Genomic DNA, 22,362 nt, shown 5'->3' with positions numbered 1-22,362 from the left:
AAGAAAGACTCGTATTTCAGCCATTTCTCTCCTTTTCGTGCCAAATAAAGACAACATTATGTTACGGATCATGTATTAATGAATACATCTTGTTGAACAAGTGATGTCACCAAAGAAGTCTGTTTATGATAAAAAAAAACGTTTCCATAATAGGTTTGCAAGAGAAGTGCAATGGATTTCTGCTCACTCAACCGATGTGAGTGGTGTGGTGAGGATGTTGACTTCTTACCTGAGACATGCCGCCTCAGTCTTTCACTACGATGTCATGAATGTAGCCATCAAGTGCGTATTTGAGACCCCTTTTGCGAGATGCTGGTTTGAAAATGAGGACAAAAGTCAGCCACAGCCTAGGGTTTTTAACCAACTCATGGAGCTCACGTTAGCTTAATTAACTAGCTAGCTACGACTGATGAAATCAGACGGCAAAAGTTGTCATTTCAGACTAGTTTCCAGCTAGAAACGAAAAGTTGCTTTTGTCCAAAGTAAAGGGCGCGTTGTTTCAAGAATTACCACAAATTTAGGTAAGTTTGGTCCCATTATCAATTTAAACTGTATCTGAGCTGTACAACAGAACAACAGAGAGCTTGACAGTAACCAAGGGGGCGGTGAACAGTCAACTATGGGATTAAAACGATACTGACAATGTGACTCTTGGACATTATTACAACTTTGAATTGTACCATATAAACCAAAAGGTGTTCCTCCAAACTGTTGCACTGTAATACAAATACACTAATTTGAGTGTTTGGTATAATTGTAAGCCAATGACAAAGGCACAGTACACTGACGGGGGTGGGGTGGGGGGGGTTCTACATTCTCGACACCACATCATTCCCATTGTAAACACATGTGGGTCTGGATCAACAACAGCTCAACTCGCCCACTCACACACAGATGGCAGCGACCTACCGATGTGCAAGGTACTGACCTGACCATCGGGAGCAATTTGGGGTCCAAGGACACTTCAACATGTGGACAGGACGAGCTGGGGATCAAACCTCCAACCCTATGAGTAGTGGAAGACCCGCGAGCCACAGAAACTGAGCATCAGCAGTAGGTCAAGCTCATTGGCAACCTTTTTTGTTTTACTTCTTTCTTCGAAACGGACCTCTCGCACACACAGGAAATTGTGTGTAGTCTGTATTACTTTGCAGTGTATTGCTGACAATGTAATGTTGGCTGGTACTATAGGGCAACTAAGAGCAAGGTCCCACTTTTCAATTATTCTTTTCATTTGGCCTTTAGATTTTTGTATCAAAAGGACCTCAACAAGAAGAGGCCATACAAATTCACTTGATTGACCTGACTTGAATGAGCCAGGTGTTGTATTGCACTGACTTTTATGTTGAGTGAAACATGAGGCCATGGAGGTTAGTCGAAAACTCGAGTCCCAGGAGGCACTGTGTCGAGAGACAGTGAGTAAAGCAGCTTAATATTCCACCTTGTATAATTAATTCAGCAATCACACAGTTCACTTCTGAATTTTGGATCAATTCAGAAATGTGCAGGTATCTTCTCCATAGTGACGACCGATGGGGCTCATGGGTATTGGGGTATCTACTGCCTTTCAACATACTGTTAAAGAAGACAGAAAAACAGGTGACCAGATAGTAGCCCTGTTGGGCTACACAAACAGGATAGAGGCAGCCAAGAGGAAAGAGTTCCAAAGGAAGAAGAGGAACCACATCAGGCCCATTCCACCATGGAATGACCAGAAAAGGAGAAAGAGGAACCAGAGCTACCAGTCATTGATTATTGGATATTGTATGTCTACAATACCTGACCTGCTATCAACAAAAGAAGATCCACGGGCCAGTGACAGGGCGCAGCAACACAGAGGAAACAGCAGTAAGTGGAGATGGAAGTTAGCGAAAGCAAGTAAGTGATCATAGTCATGGAATCAGCATATACGAATATAAATGTGTGAATGTATAGAGTCAACTCAATTTAAGTTTTATAGTTAAAAATGAGAATTGAATAGTTATAAAAGTTGATTGTGAACAAATGTTATGTCTAATCACCTTGTGGCCTTAAGTATAGGGAAATGAAAGAACCGCTGGAAGATTCTGAGGATGCTAAGCGGACACAGATGGCTGAGAAAATGGGGAAGTACCTTGATCAAAATAGAAGGCTTGATTAAAAATCAGCAAAACACTGGTTCAGGACCTGCGGTGTCCTTGGGGTATGACCCAAAGTAATGGACCTTACGAGAAATGGGGGTGATATTTTTGTCATGGGGCCACTTATTTGTGATACAAGTTGATCAGGCCATCTGGATCTCCACTTGGTTTGACCTTGTGCCTACTAGTTACCTAATGGAGGATGACTATATAGGGATAAAAGGAAAAAAAAAGAAGGTATAAGAACCCCAGATTTAGAGACAATCAATTTCTGAGGCACTCTGCGTTCCTCTGAAGAATTTATCATGAACTTTCCATTTGGCGACAGCACTCAAACTAAACTCTTGCGCCCCCAGAGGGCGCTGCTGGCACCAGGCCTATAAAAGACCAGTGGCCTGAGGATGGAGAAGAGACGAGAGATCCTGACAAAACTCACTCAGCAGCAATACGACCAAGAACAACCGGAGAGAGGCGAAGAAGTGTGGCAGATATGGGAAGACTTAGATCACGGCATAGTCCTGATCCAAGGCTCAACGACAGGCCCAAAGAGCCACCTGAGCACGAAGAAACGCAGGATCAGGCAGGAGGCGAGTGCTGGCCGTGGCATTTGTACCACATTGGCAAACTGAACGATCTGGCAAAGAAAGGAGTGAAGAGCCGGGACAAATGTACTGCAGGACCCTGATTAGTGGATGAGTTGCAGGTTTGCAGGTGAAACCCAGAAACACACACACACAGACAAAGAGAAAACAAACAGGGGACTCTGACAGGAACACAAGGAGGGGCAAAACAGAAGGAAAACACAGCGAGTGAGGAAGAGGCGCAGCAGAGACCATGACATTGTCTTCATAAACACTATCTTCATACACCTCTTGACCTCATGACTTGACGTCATTGTTTTCCTCGCCCCCATGGTCCTGATCTTCATCCTCCGTCCCTCTTGTTTGCTCCTTCTGCCTCTTCTTGGGGTGCGTTGGTTCAAAGCTCACAGATGGCGCAGACTTTGAGTTCGGACGAGGGCTCCAGGGTGCTTGGTTCATTGTCTTCTCCTGAAGACCACACAGACCACCACCGAGAGCAGCAGGAGCAGACCTCCACCCGCTACTGAGGAGACCAGCAGCAACAAAGGCACTGGGACTATGGTGGTTATGATATACCATTCACATTACAGCTTTGTAATAAGTTATATGAATAAAATGTTACAATATGTCAACAGGCAAACAAAGGTAACAATAGGGTAATACTGGTACTGTACCATGATAATTACTGAGGTAATAACCCGGTAATAGTTTGGTAATAATGATGGGAATACTTTAGGGGGTAATCAGTAATAGCATGTTACTAATGTAGTAAATTAACCTAATCTGCTCACAATAATAATCACCATCATTTGATCTACTACTGGGGTAAAATCTTTATGTTGGGCGGTACGAACAGGGGTCATTTTAATGTGGGGTTATATTGTGATGAAATAGATGGGTAATAATAGGGTTATAATGTCAGTAGTAATGAGGTTATATTATTCTAATGTAGCTATGAAGTTGTATCAATTCCAGAAAATCACCAGAAAGTAATAATATTTATTTTTTTATTCATCGAGTTAGATATACACTAGGGTTGGGAAATGTCCAAATGTTCCAACCGGCCACCATCAGCCCAACAACTGCCGATTGCGGATATATCCTTAACATTTAGATTTAACATTGACATTATACTTTCTTTTTTTATACTTTTTTTTTATTACAAGAAAAGTAAATACGACAAAGTTCACATATATTGCTGTAAATCTGGTAATAAGTGACTTCACACCACTTTTTTTTTTTAAGCAGTGTTTGGAGCTAAATGTGGCAAAACGTTGCTGTTAATTTCACCTCACCACCTGCGCTCCATACCTGGATGCTGGTAGCATTTAGTAACTTGAGCAGATGTGTCCTGCTTAAGTTGCTAAATGTTTGTACTCCAGCAACCACAGCCAACTTTTACCCAAAATAGCAGGCTTTTAGGATGAGGATTTGGCCTGCCTTCCTAACCGAGTCAGGAGCTAACAGTAGCTTATTTAGCTGACTAGCTTCAGCGAAATCTGAAAATCTGCCAGAGAAAGTTGCCATTTTAGATGGAAACATTGTTTTTAGCTTGATATGAGAAGCCAGCTTCTGTCTCTATGGTCGACTTCTTAGTTTTAGTATTTAAAAAATAATGCCTTTGTTAGTTTAAATAGATTATTTCTTCAGCAGAAAGTACTTCCTGAAACTTGACTGGAGGAAAGCCCGGGACGTGCTCTCCGCCTAGCCCTATAATAGACTGTATATAAAGATGGACGACATGACAGCTCCTCAAAAGTGAACCCAAAGCGTCTCCATCGCCCCCCGGTGGCTGGCTGCAGTATAGGTCATAAGCCCCGCCCCCTCACTGTTAGCGGAGGGGGGGGGGGGGATCAAAGTACACGTCAAATACATTTTTCCCAAAGATGGTTTCTGTCACTTCAGGTATATATATATACACATATATATATATACATATATATATACACATATATACATATACATATATATGTATATATATATATACACACATATATATATATATATATATACACACAAGACATTTTGACTTACTCAATTTCACGTTTCACAGTGACCACCACGGTTTACCAAAGAGCACACAAATTGCAGGACGTAAGAAGAAAATCATACTTCTTTATTAAACTCCCTGTATGTTTATACTTTCCAATGCATTTCACCTCACCATACATTAAAAGAGGACAACACTGAAAATGGAGATTTGTACCTGACAGAGTGGGATGCTGTAGTGAGGCAGTGGCACTGACTGTGTGAACAGACTGTGACGTTTAGCGGTGCGGATTGCAAAAACCAAAAAATACAGATTTCCCATTTCGAGACACGTTTTGGCAGCACCTGTCATCCCTGATGATGCGACGTCCACACCGCCTTCATCAAAAACTGCATTTCTGCGGGCGCTCGGCAGCTCTAGTGCCACAGCGGGGGGGGGGTTGTTATGAGATGGGGACACGTTTGCACTCCTGGGGTCACAGTTTGCTTTGGTCGAAAGCGTCCACCTACAGGCAGACACTGTATTACTTTTAAAATGAAAACGTCCTATGTTTCACAGTTGTTGTCGACGTGCTGTCACTTGAGTTGCCGAAGCTGCATCCAAAAAAAAAACCAACCAAAAACCAAAATGCATCTTCTCTCACAGGCGATGATTCAAAGTAACACATGGAAAAAGTCTCCACTCCTCTACATTTGTGATTCCAGTGAAGGAAAAGTTGAGTCAAGGATTATTATTTTTCCCTGATGTGACTGTGAGGGGATCGGGGGGGGGTGTTGGCGATGGTGGAAAGAGGATGAAAGGAAGAACTTCTTACAGCTGTACTGGGGAAATGCAGTATATACACATGTACATTTAAGAAAATAACTTCTCGCATCAGTCCGTCTGTCTGAAAGCTTCTTTCCCAGCCTTTTTTTTTTTTTTATGTACAATATATTACACATAATACTCCTGCATACTATACTTGACTATTTAAGAGGAATCCTCGTCATCACTGGGAACCACATTTCAGCGTCTCAATAATCCTTCATTTAGGTTCACACAGACTGCATATACTTGACCTTTTAGGTATTATAAAAACTTAACAAAAAAAAAAGAAAGAAAGAAAGTGAAATCGTTTGCATTTGATGTATAAAACCATGATGTCTGAACAAAAATCAGTCCTCAGCATAGTTTACCGGCTTTCATTCGACCTCACGCCGCCCACCTGTAGCACTTGTACAAAGATATTTAGTCGGACACACGTTCAGACTTTTTGATGTGTTCCTCCAGATCATCCTTCGTCTGCTGTGGATGATTTTCTTGCAGTACCGTGTCGTGCCGGCGGGGTGGCGCTGTGTGTGTGTGTGTGTGTGTGTGTGTGGGGGTTCAGAGTGAGGGTGACTTCAGGTGGAGGGGGAGGGAGAAGAGGAGGAGCCGGGTGCAGGGCTCGGGCTGGGAGAGGGCACCGATGTGGGCGATGGGCTCGGGTGACGGCTCCCGAGCTCTGTGTCCCCCTCGTCTTTGCCTCCTCCTCCTCCTCCTCTGGCCTTTCCTCCTCCCTTCCCTCCCCCGGCTCCGTGCCCCTCCAGCCCCTCAGAGTTCTCCAGCATCTCCTGGATGAGAGGAGGCATGGAGCCCGGTATCTCCATTTTCAGTGTGATCACTCGCTCTGCTCCTACGAGAGGAGGGGCAGAGACAGTTCAGGATGAGTTACTGTGTTCGTTAACCTCCATTTTGACTTTTGTGAAACACACCAGACAAAGACATTTGGTGAAACTATGCCTGCAATAAATTAAAGATTCTACATTTTATTATCATTATCAGGTATTTAGATTGCATTGGAATGCATTCAAAACCTTCCTCCTTTTTTTTTGTGAAATGAAGGAGATGGAAATGCCATTTCTAACCTGCACCCTCACTTGAAAAGCGATTATACTACAAATTCTCAAATAATAGCTGCTGCTTAAACAATAACAATTACATGATAATCATAATAATAATAATAATTGGCAGCCAGTGCTAACAAAGGCGGAGTAAGAGAAACTGTGAGTTGTTGTTGTTTTTTTTGATCACTGTTAAGCTACCATCAGTGAAACTCATCACTTCCTGCACAGGCGTTTCACATTAAAAGCCTTGACTTAACTCCCCTTCCTCGTGCAAACAATCTACAGCTTACACAGGCAAACGCAGAACATTTCAGCAAAAAAAACACAAAACATGCACACGCATCAGAAGATCTGCCTTGCACACGTGTCCTGCAAACCAGAACGTTGCACTCGTTCTCTAAATGTAATAAAGTTAGGAATTCTACAGGGAGCGCTCGGCAGTGCTGCGTGTCTTTTGGAAAGTGCAGTTTTGGACAAGAAAGTGGTGCAAAATGTCTCCAATGTAAGCTTGTTTCAAATAAAGAATTTACAATAATTAGTGTGTGTGTGTGTCTCACCCTTCACACTGATGCTCCTGAGGTCAGTGATCTTCATCAGTATCTTGGGGAACATACAAGGTTTCTCAGGCCTCCTCCTCCTCACATAGATCTATGTGTGCACACACACAAAAAGGCACAGAGGAAAAGGATTTGTCACATTGGTCACAACTGGTGTGTGTGTGTTTTTGAGATGGATCCATCTTTGTTTGACTCTTGTCCTCACTCACAGCCTTCTTGCGGTTTCACATGAAAATGGATTCGTATCTTTTGTGTTCTTTGCTAACGTATGTTTGGCTTTTTTTTAAGCCCTTTATTTTTATTTACAGGATAAAGCTGGTGATGTTCGACATCTTTCTATTTGTCGTATTGTATCCAAAGCGTGACACATGTCCTTCGTCTGTGCCACGGAGCTCAATTGTTGTCCAGACCGCCCTGCTGCCCCTGAATACTCACTAATGCGCCAAATGTGGATTCATCCGCAGCTCAAAATAGTCCCCAGCAAATGCACTATTTCCTCCTGTTTGCTTAAAAACACAGTGACCAGCTGTTTTAGGAAATGACTGACTTTTTTTTACAATGTATATAGATCTGTTTTTATAGATGGTTGTCTTAAGTAGGAATAAATGGGCCTGAGCTGAGAGGGTAGGGGGGTCCGAGAGATGAGCAAACTCATTGTTGGTTTGGGTCTCCTCATGGAATTTGTTGACAATAAGAAAAATATAGAATAACGCCAGACTTATCCTTAGTTACCTACTTTATTTGCAGCTTTGCTGTATGAGAACATGTCTTCTGTCTTGGAAAAGAATGAACAGAAGTGCATGTAATAAACTGCCAGGGACAACATAGTGCTAGAATAATAATTAGATGTCAAACCTTCAAGGCTTCGACAATTGGCTCCTGAAGAACATCCACCTTATCCGACTCCTCCAGATCCTGACGGTCTGCACACACACACACACAAAACACAGCCACAGCCAACGCAACATGCTGTATTAAGTGCAAGTGCAGTGTAACAAGTACACAGAACAGGAATCTTTGTTAATGTGGGATTCAAAAAGACACTTGAGCGCAGCGCAGTACCTCCACAGAGCAGGCAGATGGCGCTGAGTAGTCCCGTCTCGGCGTCGTCCATCTCCAGCGGGAGCAGCTGGTTGGCGAAGGAGAACACCAGGTCCGTGAGAGGCCCGAACCCGGCGTTGTGCATCTGGGTGCGATTCAGAGTCAAGCCGTCGGAGAAGGTCATGGTGTCCTGGTCTGGGGTGTAGCGGGTGCAGATCCTTAGAATCTGGGGTTAGGAGATGAATCATTTACATGTTCCCATGTGTCTTTTTTAAGTGGAGCTTGCTCCTACTGCGCGTTTGTGCGCTGAACTCACCAGTATGTCGAGGCAGGCGGCTTTCAGCAGGGTGATCTGATCGGCAATGGTTAGCGTCGTGAAGCCCGGCAGCTGCTTGGCGAACTCCACTGTCTTGATGATGCACTTGGTGGACAACTCGCTGAACTTGTCCCAAAGACTGACATCCAGGGAGACGCGGTGCTCCGAGCTGTTGCTCTGCGGGTGGTGGTCACAGACACAGACTCGTCGTGAGTAATTCAGAGTACTTTCATCTGCTGCTCATGTTCATACAACATTGGTGCAGGTGCGTGTACCGTGGTGTATTTTCCCAGCTGACAGAGCGAGGGGAACGTGTCCTGGTGGGCCCGGCGAATTCGCTCGATCATCTGCTCTGTGTCCGCTGAGAGGACGTAGATCTCGGCCTCCCCCTGCCTCTTCTCCTCCTTCTTCTTCTTCATCCTGTCATTCCGCACCACTGACGGTGGAGGGACAGGTGGGAAGAGCCAGCTCAGAGGTTTAAGCAGCAATCGAGGAAGAGCAGGCTGCTCTTATAAAGGGCAGTTCTTTCTAGCCTTTTCTCGACTGAAGTTTTAATGCCGGGTATGTGTCAAGCTCCGAAAAATGCTGCATTCTTCATTTCCCACAGTTACAACATGGGAAATGAAGAATGCAGCATTTTTCGGAGCTTGACACGTACCCGGGTCTACCATTTGAGATGTCTCGGCCTGTAGTAAATCTCTAGAGTACCCCTTTAAGACTTGAAAAAGCAGGTGGTACAGTGATGCAAGAGGCTGGTGGTTATAAGTCAGACAGGATGTGGTTGTGCGAGGCATGTATTAACTAAGAAAGGCCACCAGAGGGAGACAAAACATCACGGTTGACACCTCCTAAGGGGAGCGCTGAGCTTGAGCTGTATTGCCTCTCCAGCTTGAAGTACAGACGTCACTTACTGCGCTGTGCTCTGCTTTATTATTGCATGACTATAAAGCAATTCAAACCACAAATGACCCCTTGGCAGTAAAGTGCCTTTCGAAGCTCTCTCTCTCTCTCTCTCACACACACACACACACACACAGATAATGGAAGTGCATCTACGGCACACACTGTACTCACACTCCTTGGACATGCCAACGTCGAGGCACTTCTGCAGTCGGCAGGACTGACACCGGTTCCTCGTCACCTTGTTTATGACGCAGACTTTGTCTCGGTGACACGTGTACGCCATGTTCTTCTGGATGCTCCTCCGAAAGAAACCCTGGCACGGAGAGAACGGAGGCAGCGACTGAAACGCTGAGCACAACACAGCACTGTGAAGCATCGGCAGGCGCTGCAGTGAAAACGGGCCACGACCTCGGTAGCATGAACCCCGGCTCAGAACGTGGTCAAACAGGACATGAGCTTGGCCGCAGATATCAAAGCAGATACTAATTGCACGCACAGATTCTTTGTGTGTGTGCAGGATTAGATGAAGCAAAGAGGCTTACAGATCCTAGGGGAGGTGCAAAGGTCGTGACCTCTTTGCTCGCACATTATGCAAACACTCAGTCGTCTCACATAACTAGTTTTTATTCAGATTTCCTGGCTGTAGCCCGCATCTGTCCGCCATACATGGCCCGGTTACCACAGGATGGGCGTGCGTGCGTGCGTGCGTTGTGCTCGCACACATGTTTTGCTGCCTACCTTGCAGCCCTCGCAGGCGCTGACTCCGTAGTGGTATCCTGAAGATTTGTCCTGACACACGAAGCAGGGCTTGTAGATGCGGGGCGGGGGCGGAGGTGTTGGGGGGCTCGGGACGAGCAGGTCCTCCCCTGAACTCGTGCTCTCGGTCTCGATAGCTGCAGGAGGAGACGGAGGAAATTGAATTTAAATGCATTTTTGTTGGGACATCAATGTCTTTCTGCTTTGCATTTGACTTGAGTTGTATTAAGATTCGGAAACATTTAAATGGTATTCATTTATTAGCAGTGACAGTTTCCCCTATTTTTAGTACAGCACCAAACGCCTGAGGCTATTCAGGACACAAACTGTGGCAGGAATAAAGCTTACTAAAAGCCAGCTTCTTATTTTGAATGAACCTGTTATTTCCCAAACATGATTGCCAGCTAAAAGTAATAATTGCTATCTTCAGTGGTATCCTGAGCCACTGACTCTCTTTTTCAAGACAATAGGTAGAAAGTCAACATCAAGGAGGTGTCGACACAGATCATCCAAGCCCGGCAACCACTGCCAACACCGTTTCATACAGACAGGTTACTTCAAGTGCTTCAAGGAATAGTTCGACATTTTGGGAAACTTTCCGAGAGTTCCACGAGAAGTATGGTAAATATGAAGCTGCCGCCAGCAGCCGGACTGGAAACAGGAGGAAACCGCTGAAAATAACAGCTTCAAAATCATTTAGATGCTACACTGACTTGTAATGGGGAGAATGGCGCCTCTTTCATTCCTGCTCCACGCCCCGAGCGCCTGTTCCTGCACTACGTGTTGCAATCAAAGACTTATTAGAAAATAAAGAATTTAACACAGTTGGATAGTGTATGATCCGTTTTGTGTAACTTGCATCTCTGGGGTCACTATTGGGGATTTCAGAGCAGATATTAGATGGCCGCTGTTCCCCCCCCCCCCCCCCCCCCCCGCATCTCTGGCTCACGCAAAAATGTGGCGACATCAAATGAAACTGTTGAGCAGGAGTAGGAAGATCGGACGCAGTGAGATCCAACGTGTGTCAATGTCTGATTTTAACAGGGGTCAAGTCTTTGACCTTTGCAATGGCAGCCTTCTTGGACAGTATCATAATTGTTTTGAGTGTAAGATTGTAAGCAGTATTATTTCCACCTGTCCATCTATTAGGACGGCGCAAATCTGGTCAAAATGAGATAATTCATATTGCTGTGAACAGACAGCTCAAATGCAAACAGCATGGAACTCTAAATCTGCTGTCTCCTGTGTGTTTAAAACAAACATTAAAAACGTAACTAGCCTACAGATCAGCTGTAGCCAGATGTAGCCTCTGCCCCAAAGCACGGGAGCCCTTGTCCAGGTATGAATCAAGACCACTTACACAACGTTTGATCTGTAGTTAACAAACCATTTGATCCTGAAGGATCCTCAGTGTGTAGGCCCCGACTGTCCATGACAAAGTCGTTACTAGTAAAGACCGACCATCAGGCTGATGTTTGATTCCATAGTTCGGCTTCAAATGATGCATTTTTTCACATTTGGACCTCAAGTGCTACTAAGTCTCGAGCTCCGAACACTTGCCAGTGATTCTCACTGAGGCTTCGAGGCCCCGAAAATGGTTTTCGTGGCAGTCCGAAAGCCGCTGTGGGAAGGCGCTGAACAGTGTTCGTTGAGCAAAGCAATAATCTCCTGGTTTGCAGCGGTGACCAGATCCAGATATTTGCCTCACATGAGCAATAAGTCATAACCTTATTGACCCCCTCTGACTTTTAACTGCTCGTCTTTGGGGCTGGATAAATACATTTGTTCATCCTCGCCACCGTTGGGTTTCTGTCACTCTGGAACCACTTCTGTTGTTTCCTTCATTGCATTTTACTCCGCTGCCTCTCACACGTTAAGACTTATGGACGTCAACATGAATCATGGAATATTAAAAACATATTTTAAAACCACTGAACTACAGTGGTTGGGTTATACCTTTTGCTGTAGCTAACGCCAGTCCAAGCAACAGCGGAGGAGTCAGCTGCACGTCAGCAGCTGTGTGGTAAGTAAACCATCACGTCCCACGCCTAATTCTGCATCAGGGCTCATATTGTCAGAGACCTGACGAAGGCAGACTGTGACACGTTTGTTTAAAAGAAAAAAGAAAAGGTCCTGACCCTTCAGATTAAGATACCAGGACCATCCCCAACTCCTCTGCTCCTCCCCTCTCTGACTCTGCCTCCTCTAACCTCTAACCTAACACAAACACACACACACCTCCCCTCCCCCTGCTTTAGTAGCCATACCAGACATTCCACTATGGAGGAGATTCAACTCCCCTCTACTGGTCTGCTGTGTTTACATAGAGAGAGACACACACACAGAGAGACATGGAGATATAAAGAGAAGAGATCCACCTCCTCAGCCACCCTCATACATCCCTCCATCTTCCCCTCTATTTGCCTTTGCTCTCTTCTCACTGACACACAAGCCAACAGTTCCCTTCAGCACCGTCTGACCTCCTTTTAAACTTCTCTCTGCCATAAACACTGCTGCTACTTTTGAGGGCACCGTACAGTGCGCGCATTTCACACGCCACGCGTCTCAGGGTAGCTCTTAATGCTGAGCTGAACTGCTGAGATTCCCAGAATGAATGGTGGCTTGAAAACATATGGTTTGAGAAAAATGACAAATGAATGAATTGTGGCCTGCACTCAGACCAGCAGCCAGCCTGCTGTGATGCGTTTTCTCTGTGGCCACCTCCTCTGCTGCGGTTGTCGCCGTCAGCATCTCCTCCCTCAACCTCTCCCGAAAGGTGAGAGGGAAGGTCACGTATTGTCGTTACACAATACAGGAGTGCACAATGAAATGCAATTATAGCAGCATTTCAATGAAACTTAAGTGCAAAACATATGAAAACGTCATGGTGACATGGCGAGGGCTGTAAGCTACTATTCAGTGCAGAAAGACAATTAACTGTACAACAGTAATTATTAACAACACATTGTTTGCCAACACTCATTAAAAGCTTGGGGTTTACCCGGGGTAAAAATAATGCATGCTTAAAACCTCTCAAAGCCGGAGCCATCCCTGCTGATGGGCAGGGCAGCCAATCTGTGTCCTCAGGTCAGTTTAGCTCAAATCCAATAGTGACACTGTTAAATGTTAGCCAGTGCCGGGGTAAGCTGTATTCCAAATCTGATGTAAAACATCGGTCTCCGCAGGCGGTCCTGGCTTTAAGCCACAAAGCAGTCCCACACTAGAGAGCGTGCTCTGTCAGCTTAGAGGCCGGCCTCTAATCACAGTACTAAATTCTGCTCCTCGGACAGTTAACAGGATTTAGACATGAGGTCTCAAACATGATATTTGCAGACGTACTATCAGGCCCCGCTGACATCCGTTATCACTGCTGATGATGATTTTCTCCCACCAGCCCCTGGTTCCACATTCCTCTTCCCCCGAGGGCTGGGCAATATGGATACAGTCCTTTATCATGGTGAACGTAATATTATCACAGCATCAATATTAACATTCATCATGATACAGTGTGAATATAGTGGAATTCCAATTGAGAGAGCGCTTACAGATAAAGACCACATGGGAATGTCTGTGCTTGGCTAATCAAATTGGAGTAATACCTGACAAATGAAGGTATTTCGTCACACCGAAAACAATCCCGCGAATCCAATACTGCCAAAAAGCAGCTGCAACGATACGTAGGTTAATTGATAAGCTGATCAAAAAGAAAATTATTGAGCGGCTACTTTGGTAATTGATTCGTTGTTTAAGTCATCTTTCAAGCAAACATTTGATGGCTCCAGGGTCTCATGTTTGAGAATGAACTGCTTTTCATTCTGTCTTATGTCTTGTTTGTTTATGTTTTTGTTTTACTGTTGTCTAATTTGTAACCCGTGTTGACTGATTGTGGGGAAGCCAAAGACAAAGACGCATCCTGGACGATAACACTTCTAACCTAACCAAACCTACATTGAAAATCGGGCGCTTTTTGGACCGTTGGTCGGACAAAATGAGACGTTTGATGACGTTATCACCTTGTGACAGTGGCATTTTCACAGTTCCCTGGTGTTTTAAACAACCAAACAGGCCAAAAGGAAGCGAGATAATAATCTGCAGGTACGCCGATAAAGAAAAAGATTGTTGATTGCCGCACGACCAATACTAGATTTGTGAGGAAGTTGCTGACATCTTTTAACATGAACAGATAACATAAACTAATTTGGATATGCCTAAGATTTGTTTTATAAAGAATGATAAAGAAGATACATAGGTCTGTAATGGACGCGCTCTCTGCTAGACATCCTGTGTAATGTTGACCCTGACTCTAAAAATAAACACATCTTTTAAATTCTGGGGCAGTTTCTTGTCGCTCACTGGCAGACATGTACTATACCGCCCATACCGAAGTATAATCTGTGATAAGCTAAGATAATGGCAGCAGATACCTCAGCCAATCAGTATTACCAGCCCGGTGGTTTCAGGAGCCAGCGTTCTCGCGGTTAAACTTTCATTCACATCGCACCAATAATTTAAGCTCATCACCTTAATAATGAAGAATAAAGTGTGCCAGATACATATTCAATCAAAACTGCATATCTTCGGCTGCTATGTATACAAGCTGATTCATTCATTTTACCACATGTACCGAGCGTCTCTGGCACAAAAACGGCTTTCCGGATGAAGTACATTCTAAGCTTATTTTTCGTGTGATGTAGCTCGAGTGTGCACTGAGCGGCCGTGTCTTTTGGCCAAGTAAAAATAATTGCACTGGATTCAGCATCGACAAATGCTCAGTGGACTCGGATCTGTATCAGGGCCAGAACTTGGGGACATCCTGACTGTGCGTGGGATGTTCGATAAAACTCGTGCAGCTCGGCGGTCTTGCCAGTACGTCGCGTAATAGGAAAACGCAACAACAACAAACTTTAGCTCTGCAGGGCCGTTGTATTGATGCCGCACTGGAGTTTCAGCAATGCTAGCACTGCGGACATAATCAGAATTACACACTGTTACAACTTAATAGCAGTCAAGATTAATATTGTTCTTTCTTCTTCATCCCGCCTCTATTGAATACAAAAGACGTGACATGAGGGAAGACATTCCTACACAGTCAAATACAGCCATGCCAGAGGACTCTGCCTAGAACTAATGAATTAATAACCAGCTTTCCACTGCCGCTCTTTTGGCATTTATCTGATGGCAGTGCAATCACACACACACAGATGAAGACTAGGAGATACAAACACTGACACACCGTCCACCTCCTCCCTTTTTCACACACTCTCACTCAGGTCAAACTTGGTCAGTATACCCTCACATTCCCAGACAAACTGTGAGTGTGACTGAATGTGTATGTGTGTGTGTGTGTGTGTGTGTGTGCGTCACTGTGAGGGGGTGTGTATGTGTGTCTGACAGAAAGAGAGGTCATTCAGTGCGGGGAAGTGATGACTGGGCAGCTGACACAGGAAAGAAAGAGGCAGATAGGAGAAATAAAGAGAGGGAGAGATGTAGGTCACTTCCCAATTGTCAGTGAGTCATTGCTCTGGATCACACCCAACACACACACACACACACACACACACACACACACACACACACACACACACACACACACACACACACACACACACGCAGAGTGAACCTCTATCCCCCAGCCACTGCTTACATGTCGCTGGAGCAGTGGCTGAATGTGTCGTGTACGGCCTTTGACCTTTGAACCTTTTTGACGCTCTTCATTCCAGTCACGCACAAAGACACACACACACACACAGAGGGAAATCCTTCCCGCCTTTACAACTTGAATTTACGAGCACTCCCCTATCGCTTCTATATGTCTCTCTTTCCCTCCCTTTCTCACCGGCCGGTCGGAGTCCACTTTGCACTCTCTCTCTCTTTATGACTTAAACTAGGTTGTGCAAGGGCCGTGTCACAGTGACATCACCACGTCATCCACCCTCGGTTTACTTGTCTGACTCGGAGGCCGACTGTCTTCAACCATGTGACACTGGAGTGGGGCGGCACAATGTTTTACTTACTATTTAAATATGGTGTGGGTACTTGTTGTTACTATCGCCATCAGTAGTCGTTTTATTATTGTTGATTTCCTTGTTTTTTGTAGTTAACTTGTTTTTTTTGTTTGGTTTATCTTTGGTTTGTTATTGTTTTACATTACGTTCTAAGTCAGAGTAGTTACTACCTTGGTGGTGATTAATGGGGATCCAAATGAATAAATAAAAAAGTACTGTCAAGTATCGAAAGCTGGCGTTTTGAATGCCTGGCCTTGTTTGCTCTTTTGCCACTTTCAGTCTTTTATTTTATTCAGGCAAAGTTCTTGAACTGCTGCTTGTCATAAGGCCATATTTAAGATTAGAGATTGGCTTCTTTCATGGAACTGAAAAAGGGCTTTTGTAGGAAAAAAAAAAACATTCCTCAAAACTAAATGGAGCGAAACGTATGGTTTTGGTACCCGTAAATAATAACACTTACCGCTGTTCTTGATGTTAGTATTAGTTATTAGAGTAATTATTGTACTGTTGTTTTCCCGCCTTCTCTAGTTTTATTGTCATGTTTTAAAATGCCATAAACTGTAAATAACCTTTATTTTTAAAGCCCCTATGTGTAGGATTTTTAATATTTCTGACTTTCCAACTGAGGGTCAGAATATCAGAATAATTTGCGAGATGCGATAATCAGTTAACACATCTACACAAAGGGGCTTTAATGATCATAAATCATATAATAATTATCAACAATATTGTTACTTTTCAGTAGCAGCACTTTTGTGGTAAAGTATGCCCCCTAATTCCTAGTTAATTCAATTAGAAGTACACACAACACAATAATATATCAATGGCATGTAAAACGGTAAGGAAGTCAGAGAATCTGTGACACATGATTCCCCTCTAGGGTTGCAGCTAACAACCATTTTATTTATTGATAAGGCTGATGATTATTCACTAAATCCAATCGCTCAACAGTTTGGTCTATAAAATGTCTGAAATAGTGAAATAAATTACAGATTAAAATCTGTTAAAGCCCAAGATGACTCCTTCAGATGTCTCGTGTTGTCCGACCAACAGTCCGAAACCCAAAAGACAACCAGTCCGCTATCACATACTGTCGGACAAAGACAGGCAGAAAAACCTTTTTACGTTCGAGGAGCTGAACACTAGCTAATGCATCGAGATGCCGCTTCAAAACCGACTTTGAAGGATTCCTTGGCGTTGCAGGTTAATTGTCCGTCAGTCAACTGATTCATTCAATCAACTAAATGTTTCAGCCCTACACCATTCACATATAAAAAGCCCGTGTAGTTCATGCTGGCGAGCTGTAAACGCTCACTCTCATCCACTGAGAAGCGCCTGAGCCCGAGGTCAGGACGGGCCACATTTGGTAAATGAGTGCAGGCAGCTGCTGACCTACAGGGGTCATCGGAGTGGCTCCGTTAAAAAACAAACAAACAAAAACAAAACATGAACCAAACCTTCAAGTTGCATGACACACAGCGTGGGCCTGACGGGGCAAAAAAAGGGGTCATCCTAAACTCAAACGCAGCATTCGAGGGGGTCTGGCAGTAACATGGGGCAACATGCAAGATGATGAAGTGTGCCAAATTGTGACAACACGTGTGCCAATCGCACACTGAACTGCACCGGCCAAGGGGAACAAGCTGAAACCGTGTGCGGCACAGGATAAAGCCAAACGCTGTGAAAATCTAACATGATCCACCCCCCCCCCCCCCCACCACCACAGAGTATGTAAATGGTTCAGACACCAACAGTAGCAAGAAGCTTATCAATGCTGTAAGGAACTAACAATCAAAAAGAGTAGGAATGGAAACATGCTGGTAAATGTGAGTTCATTTCCCATGTAGTTAATAAGAGGGTCACCTGATACTAGAAGAAGGGGCTGGCGTGTGTCCCAGTTGGAACCAGTGAACTCATGCATTTACCCCCCCCCCCCCCCCCCAAGCTGACAACAAATATATCAAAGCATAAGCCAGCACCCCTCGTGTCATTTTTCACATTTCTCAACAAATTACATCACGCACACTGACTAATCGCGGTGTGCCCTACAGTTTGTTGTTTGTTTACAAGTACGAAAATCAATTTCCAATGGAACTCACAGTGGCTGGACCCGCTCCAGTGCCTGCCCGTCAGCAGGGACCCTCCGAACGGACGCTGGAGTCCCCCTACACCGGACAGGAGCCCCTTCTCCGGCCCGAGCCCCGGGGGTCTGTGGTAGTAGTCCATGCTCAGAAAAGAGCCGGGACTGGGGCTGCTGGGGCTGGGACTGAAACCCACAACATCCACGCTTTCGTACATCCCCGAGAGGCGGGAGTCGCGCGTTTGATGTCTTCGTACCAAATAGAGGAGACGAAGAAGAAGAAAGGGGGGGAGAAAAAAAAAAAAAAAAAAAAAAGATCAAAGCGTCCTGGACGGCGAAGAGAGAAAGAGGAAGGGAGGGAGGGAAGAGTTCACATCTTCATAACAGACTGATGGGAGGAGGAGTAGGAGGGGGAGGAGAGAGAGAGGGGGGGTAGAAAAAAAGAGATGACCGGTCCCGGTGACCTCTTAGCCCTTGGAGGAGCACAGGCGGCTGTTACTCTCTTTTGTCTTTCGCCGTCCGTTATGCCGCTTTTACTCGACCGGGACGAGTTCAGACGACAAAACGAAACGTGGTTGTCTTCGTTGCCGTCTTTTTTTTTTGCCACCCACCCCCCCCCCCCCCCCCCCCCAAACCACCCCTTTCCTTTTTTTTTTCTCCTACAGTCGAAAAGCTACAAGTGCCACCAACTTAACCGCCGTGCTGGCGGAGTTGCAGCCCCCGTTACTTTGTAGCACCAGACGATTAAAAAGAGGGGCAAGCACGGCACAGAGACGCCGCGACATTACACGGCTCCACCGACAAACATGTGGCGTGTGTTGTGTTCAAGAGTTTTCAATGACCTCTACGTCCACAGCGCGTGTCTCGGTTGTAAACAGGTCCTGCGCCGCCGTAGTTAGCGGCTTCTCCGCTGTATTTTTTTTTTATTTTTTTTATAGTAGCTACAATGATTATGTAATTGTCATAGCGCTCGCTAATCCTCGTAGCCAGCAGGCGAGCGGTCCATTTCGTTGACGAGGCTAGTCCTTAATATCACAACGAGTACGGTTCGTCCGTAAATCCACGCGTGCTGCTGCGACGTTAGGCTAAATGAATGTGGCCGTCACCGAAAAGTAGGAAAAAGGTCCAGTCGGCGGAGACGCGTTGCTCCCCCCTCCGGCTCACATATTCCGAGCGTTCGCGACAGAAAAACACATTAACGCTGAATACGCGCAGTCATATGCGACTTTGAACTTGCCGCTCGTACGTCCAAGTAGCGGAGTATCCGACGGTAAAACCTGGCGGCGGCGAGGTGGGTCGAGATACCCTGAGGCGGTGCGGGCTTGTGCGCCTCTTGTTGCTAATAGTTGAGGTCCGGCAGCCGTACAGGCAGCAGTGTCCTGTGGTAACCTCTGCTCTGTACTCGACGGCCCCCTCTCTCTCTCTCTCTCTCTCTCTCTCTCTGCTTTGATGAGTGACACCAGCTGCGCACGAGCTCCACCTACCTGCCCTGCGCGTGCCTCCAAAATGCTTCCTATTATTATTATTATTATTATTATTATTATTATTACATACCTGTATATACACTTTTATACTTACCGGTGCAGCACACGACCTTTACATACACAACTGTATGTGACACACAGTGCTGAGTACATTTACTTAAGTACAGGGAGTAAAACACTGCAAATGTATATATTATTAAACATGCTATTCCTGTGTAGTACTAAAATTGTGTGCCATAGATCAAATTTCTGAATGGTCTAATCCTGGTGAAGAAAATATTTTCTCAACTGCCTGATTTCCTGTCCAGTGTGACCTGACTGCTCTATAGGATCTAGCTTACAGTAGAGTGTTTAAAGTACAAGCACGTTGCAAAATGTGTATGTGTTTGCATGTTGTTTTTTTTTTGCACATGCAGATGTGGAGGAATATTAGCCATTGCATAGATTCTAACATGTCTGGTACCCCCCCGCCACACACACACACACACACACACACACACACGGTTTAAATCCTTCATTATAAGTGAGCCTATGTCCTTGCTGTGAGGCCTCCCTGTATTGATTAGCTGCTGGTTAAAATATGAGCAGAGAAAGGGGGAAACACATCACATTCAGTGCTGCCTGTTAATCGATAGAGGACATTAAATCTATGGAAACCACAGAGGCAGGAGAGAGGTGAAAATGGGTTGGGGGGGGGGGGGCAGTAGCAACAAAGAGCAAGAGGAGGGTGATGGAGATGAGGGTTATAGATTAAATGTAAAAGCAGCAGGAGAAAAATATGAGGTACACCAAAAGGCATGAATATACGTAACACATTTTCTTACAAATCCCTCACAAGGAGCACAATGAGATCGCACTGAGAGACGGGCAGGTAGTGTGGAGGGTAATATTAAAATAAATTAACCGCGGGCTGGGAGAGGTAGAAAACATGACCAGGTACACACCTGAAATATCTCGTATTTATGGAAAATAAACATAATCTGGAGTTTATTTAACAACACTGGTCCTGATGGTGGCCTCACCAGTTTTTGTGTGAATGCAAGCAAATGTTGTTATTCAAAAGTTCTTTTATGCTAATTTTGGTATATCGTAACTAGTTTTGTGTTCGCAACACTAGCGGAGTGACTTTACAGAAAACAATGTCAGATCCCCACTGAGGTCCTTACTGAAATATTTCAACACCGATTGCCATGAAATTTTCCACACTGCTGGTGAGCCTCTGACTTTTAATCTAGCGCCATCATCAGGTAAACATTTTGAATGGGTCTAATTCTTTGGTTTATGAGCCAATTAGCACTTTGTGTGTAGCGCTAATTAGCAATTGTTAGCATGCAAACATGCTAAAAGATGAACACGAAGCACTATACTTGCTCAACATCAGCATGTTAGCCTTGTCATTATGAGCTTGTTAGCATGCTTATGTTAGCATTTAGCTCCAAGCTGTGCCTAAGGACAGCGTCACGGAGCTGCTAGCATAACTGTGGGCTATTCATTTTGTTTCTTTTCCATTTCAAACCCACCTTCTGACAGGAGTCCAAAGAAATTGGCATGTTTGATGATCTGCCAACACATTGCAGCGTATCTTTTCAGGACTCACGTATGATTTGCAAAATATTGCAAAAATCAGGAAGATCCTGTCTCAAACAGATGCAGAAAAATTAGTCCATGCATTTGTCACGTCTAGGCTGGATTATTGCAATTCCTTATTATCAGGCTGTCCCAATAAGTCCCTGAGGACTCTCCAGCTGATCCAGAATGCTGCAGCACGTGTACTGACAGGAACCAGGAAAAGAGATCATATTTCTCCTGTATTAGCTTCTCTGCACTGGCTCCCTGTAAAATCTAGAATAGAGTTTAAAATCCTTCTCCTCACCTACAAAGCTCTTACTGGTCAGGCACCATCATATCTTAAAGAGCTCATAGTACCTTATTACCCCACTAGAGCACTCCGCTCCCAGAATGCAGGGCTGCTTGTGGTTCCTAGAGTCTCCAAAAACAGAACAGGAGCCAGAGCCTTCAGCTATCAAGCTCCTCTCCTGTGGAATCGGCTCCCAGTTTGGGTCCGGGAGGCAGACACACTCTCTACTTTTAAGAGTAGGCTTAAAACTTTGCTTTTTGATAACGCTTATAGTTAAGGGCTGGCTCAGGCCTGCCTGGACCAGCCCCCTAGTTATGCTGCTATAGGCCTAGACTGCCGGGGGACTTCCCATGATGCACTGAGCTTTCCTCCTCTCCCTCCTCATCTTTGCACATTCATCACAGTCCAATGCATGTTACTAACTTTATTTCTTCCCCGGAGTTTCTTTGTGCTTTGTCGACTCGTAGGTCGCTGTGGATCGTGGTCCTGGTACGCCTGGGTGCTGCTGCTGCCATGGGCCTGCCTGACTCCCATCACTACCGTTATTATGTTTAGTCGTAGTTCTGTCACTATTAAAGCTCCTATTATTAATCTCAGCTAATATTACAGCTATTTCTACTGTTAGTGCTGCCATACATCTTTGCCTACCTATCTGTCTGTCTGTCTGTCTGTCTATCTGTGTCTCTATGTCTATCTCTCTGTCTCTGTCTGTCTCTCTCTCTCTCTCTCTCTCTCTCTCCCTAAAACCCAACCGGTCAAAGCAGATGACCGTCCACCTAGAGTCTGGTTCTGCTCAAGGTTTCTGC

The 22,362-nt window shown here is 44.9% G+C and overlaps 1 protein-coding gene across 1 annotated transcript; it reads right to left on the bottom strand.

The window, feature by feature from the left end:
- Positions 1-5,814: 5,814 nt before the first annotated feature.
- Positions 5,815-18,459, bottom strand: rarab (retinoic acid receptor, alpha b). The gene is made up of 9 exons (XM_070923295.1): positions 18,234-18,459; positions 10,112-10,266; positions 9,545-9,686; positions 8,746-8,906; positions 8,471-8,647; positions 8,176-8,380; positions 7,969-8,036; positions 7,114-7,204; positions 5,815-6,345 (listed from the first exon to the last, which is right to left on the bottom strand). Exons 1-9 carry the CDS (start codon positions 18,430-18,432, stop codon positions 6,074-6,076), a joined length of 1,470 nt encoding a protein of 489 aa, XP_070779396.1. The 5' UTR covers positions 18,433-18,459; the 3' UTR covers positions 5,815-6,073.
- Between the last annotated feature and the right edge of the window lie 3,903 nt (positions 18,460-22,362).

This window comes from Enoplosus armatus, chromosome 17 (genome assembly GCF_043641665.1).
Source record: "Enoplosus armatus isolate fEnoArm2 chromosome 17, fEnoArm2.hap1, whole genome shotgun sequence".
Lineage (NCBI taxonomy): Eukaryota > Metazoa > Chordata > Actinopteri > Centrarchiformes > Enoplosidae > Enoplosus > Enoplosus armatus.
Note: the sequence above shows the minus strand (reverse complement) of the source record. Positions and strands in the feature narration are given on the sequence as shown.

What these genes read in the sequence shown, in the direction of transcription:
- rarab (XM_070923295.1), bottom strand. Translation starts at nt 18,432, where the DNA reads ATGTACGAAAGCGTGGATGTTGTGGGTTTCAGTCCCAGCCCCAGCAGC. An exon ending in GCGCCTGCGAGGGCTGCAAG is followed by an intron (nt 9,687 to 10,111) that starts GTAGGCAGCAAA and finishes TCTCCGTGCCAG; the next exon opens with GGTTTCTTTCGGAGGAGCAT. An exon ending in CAATTGTCGAAGCCTTGAAG is followed by an intron (nt 7,205 to 7,968) that starts GTTTGACATCTA and finishes GTGCACACATAG; the next exon opens with ATCTATGTGAGGAGGAGGAG.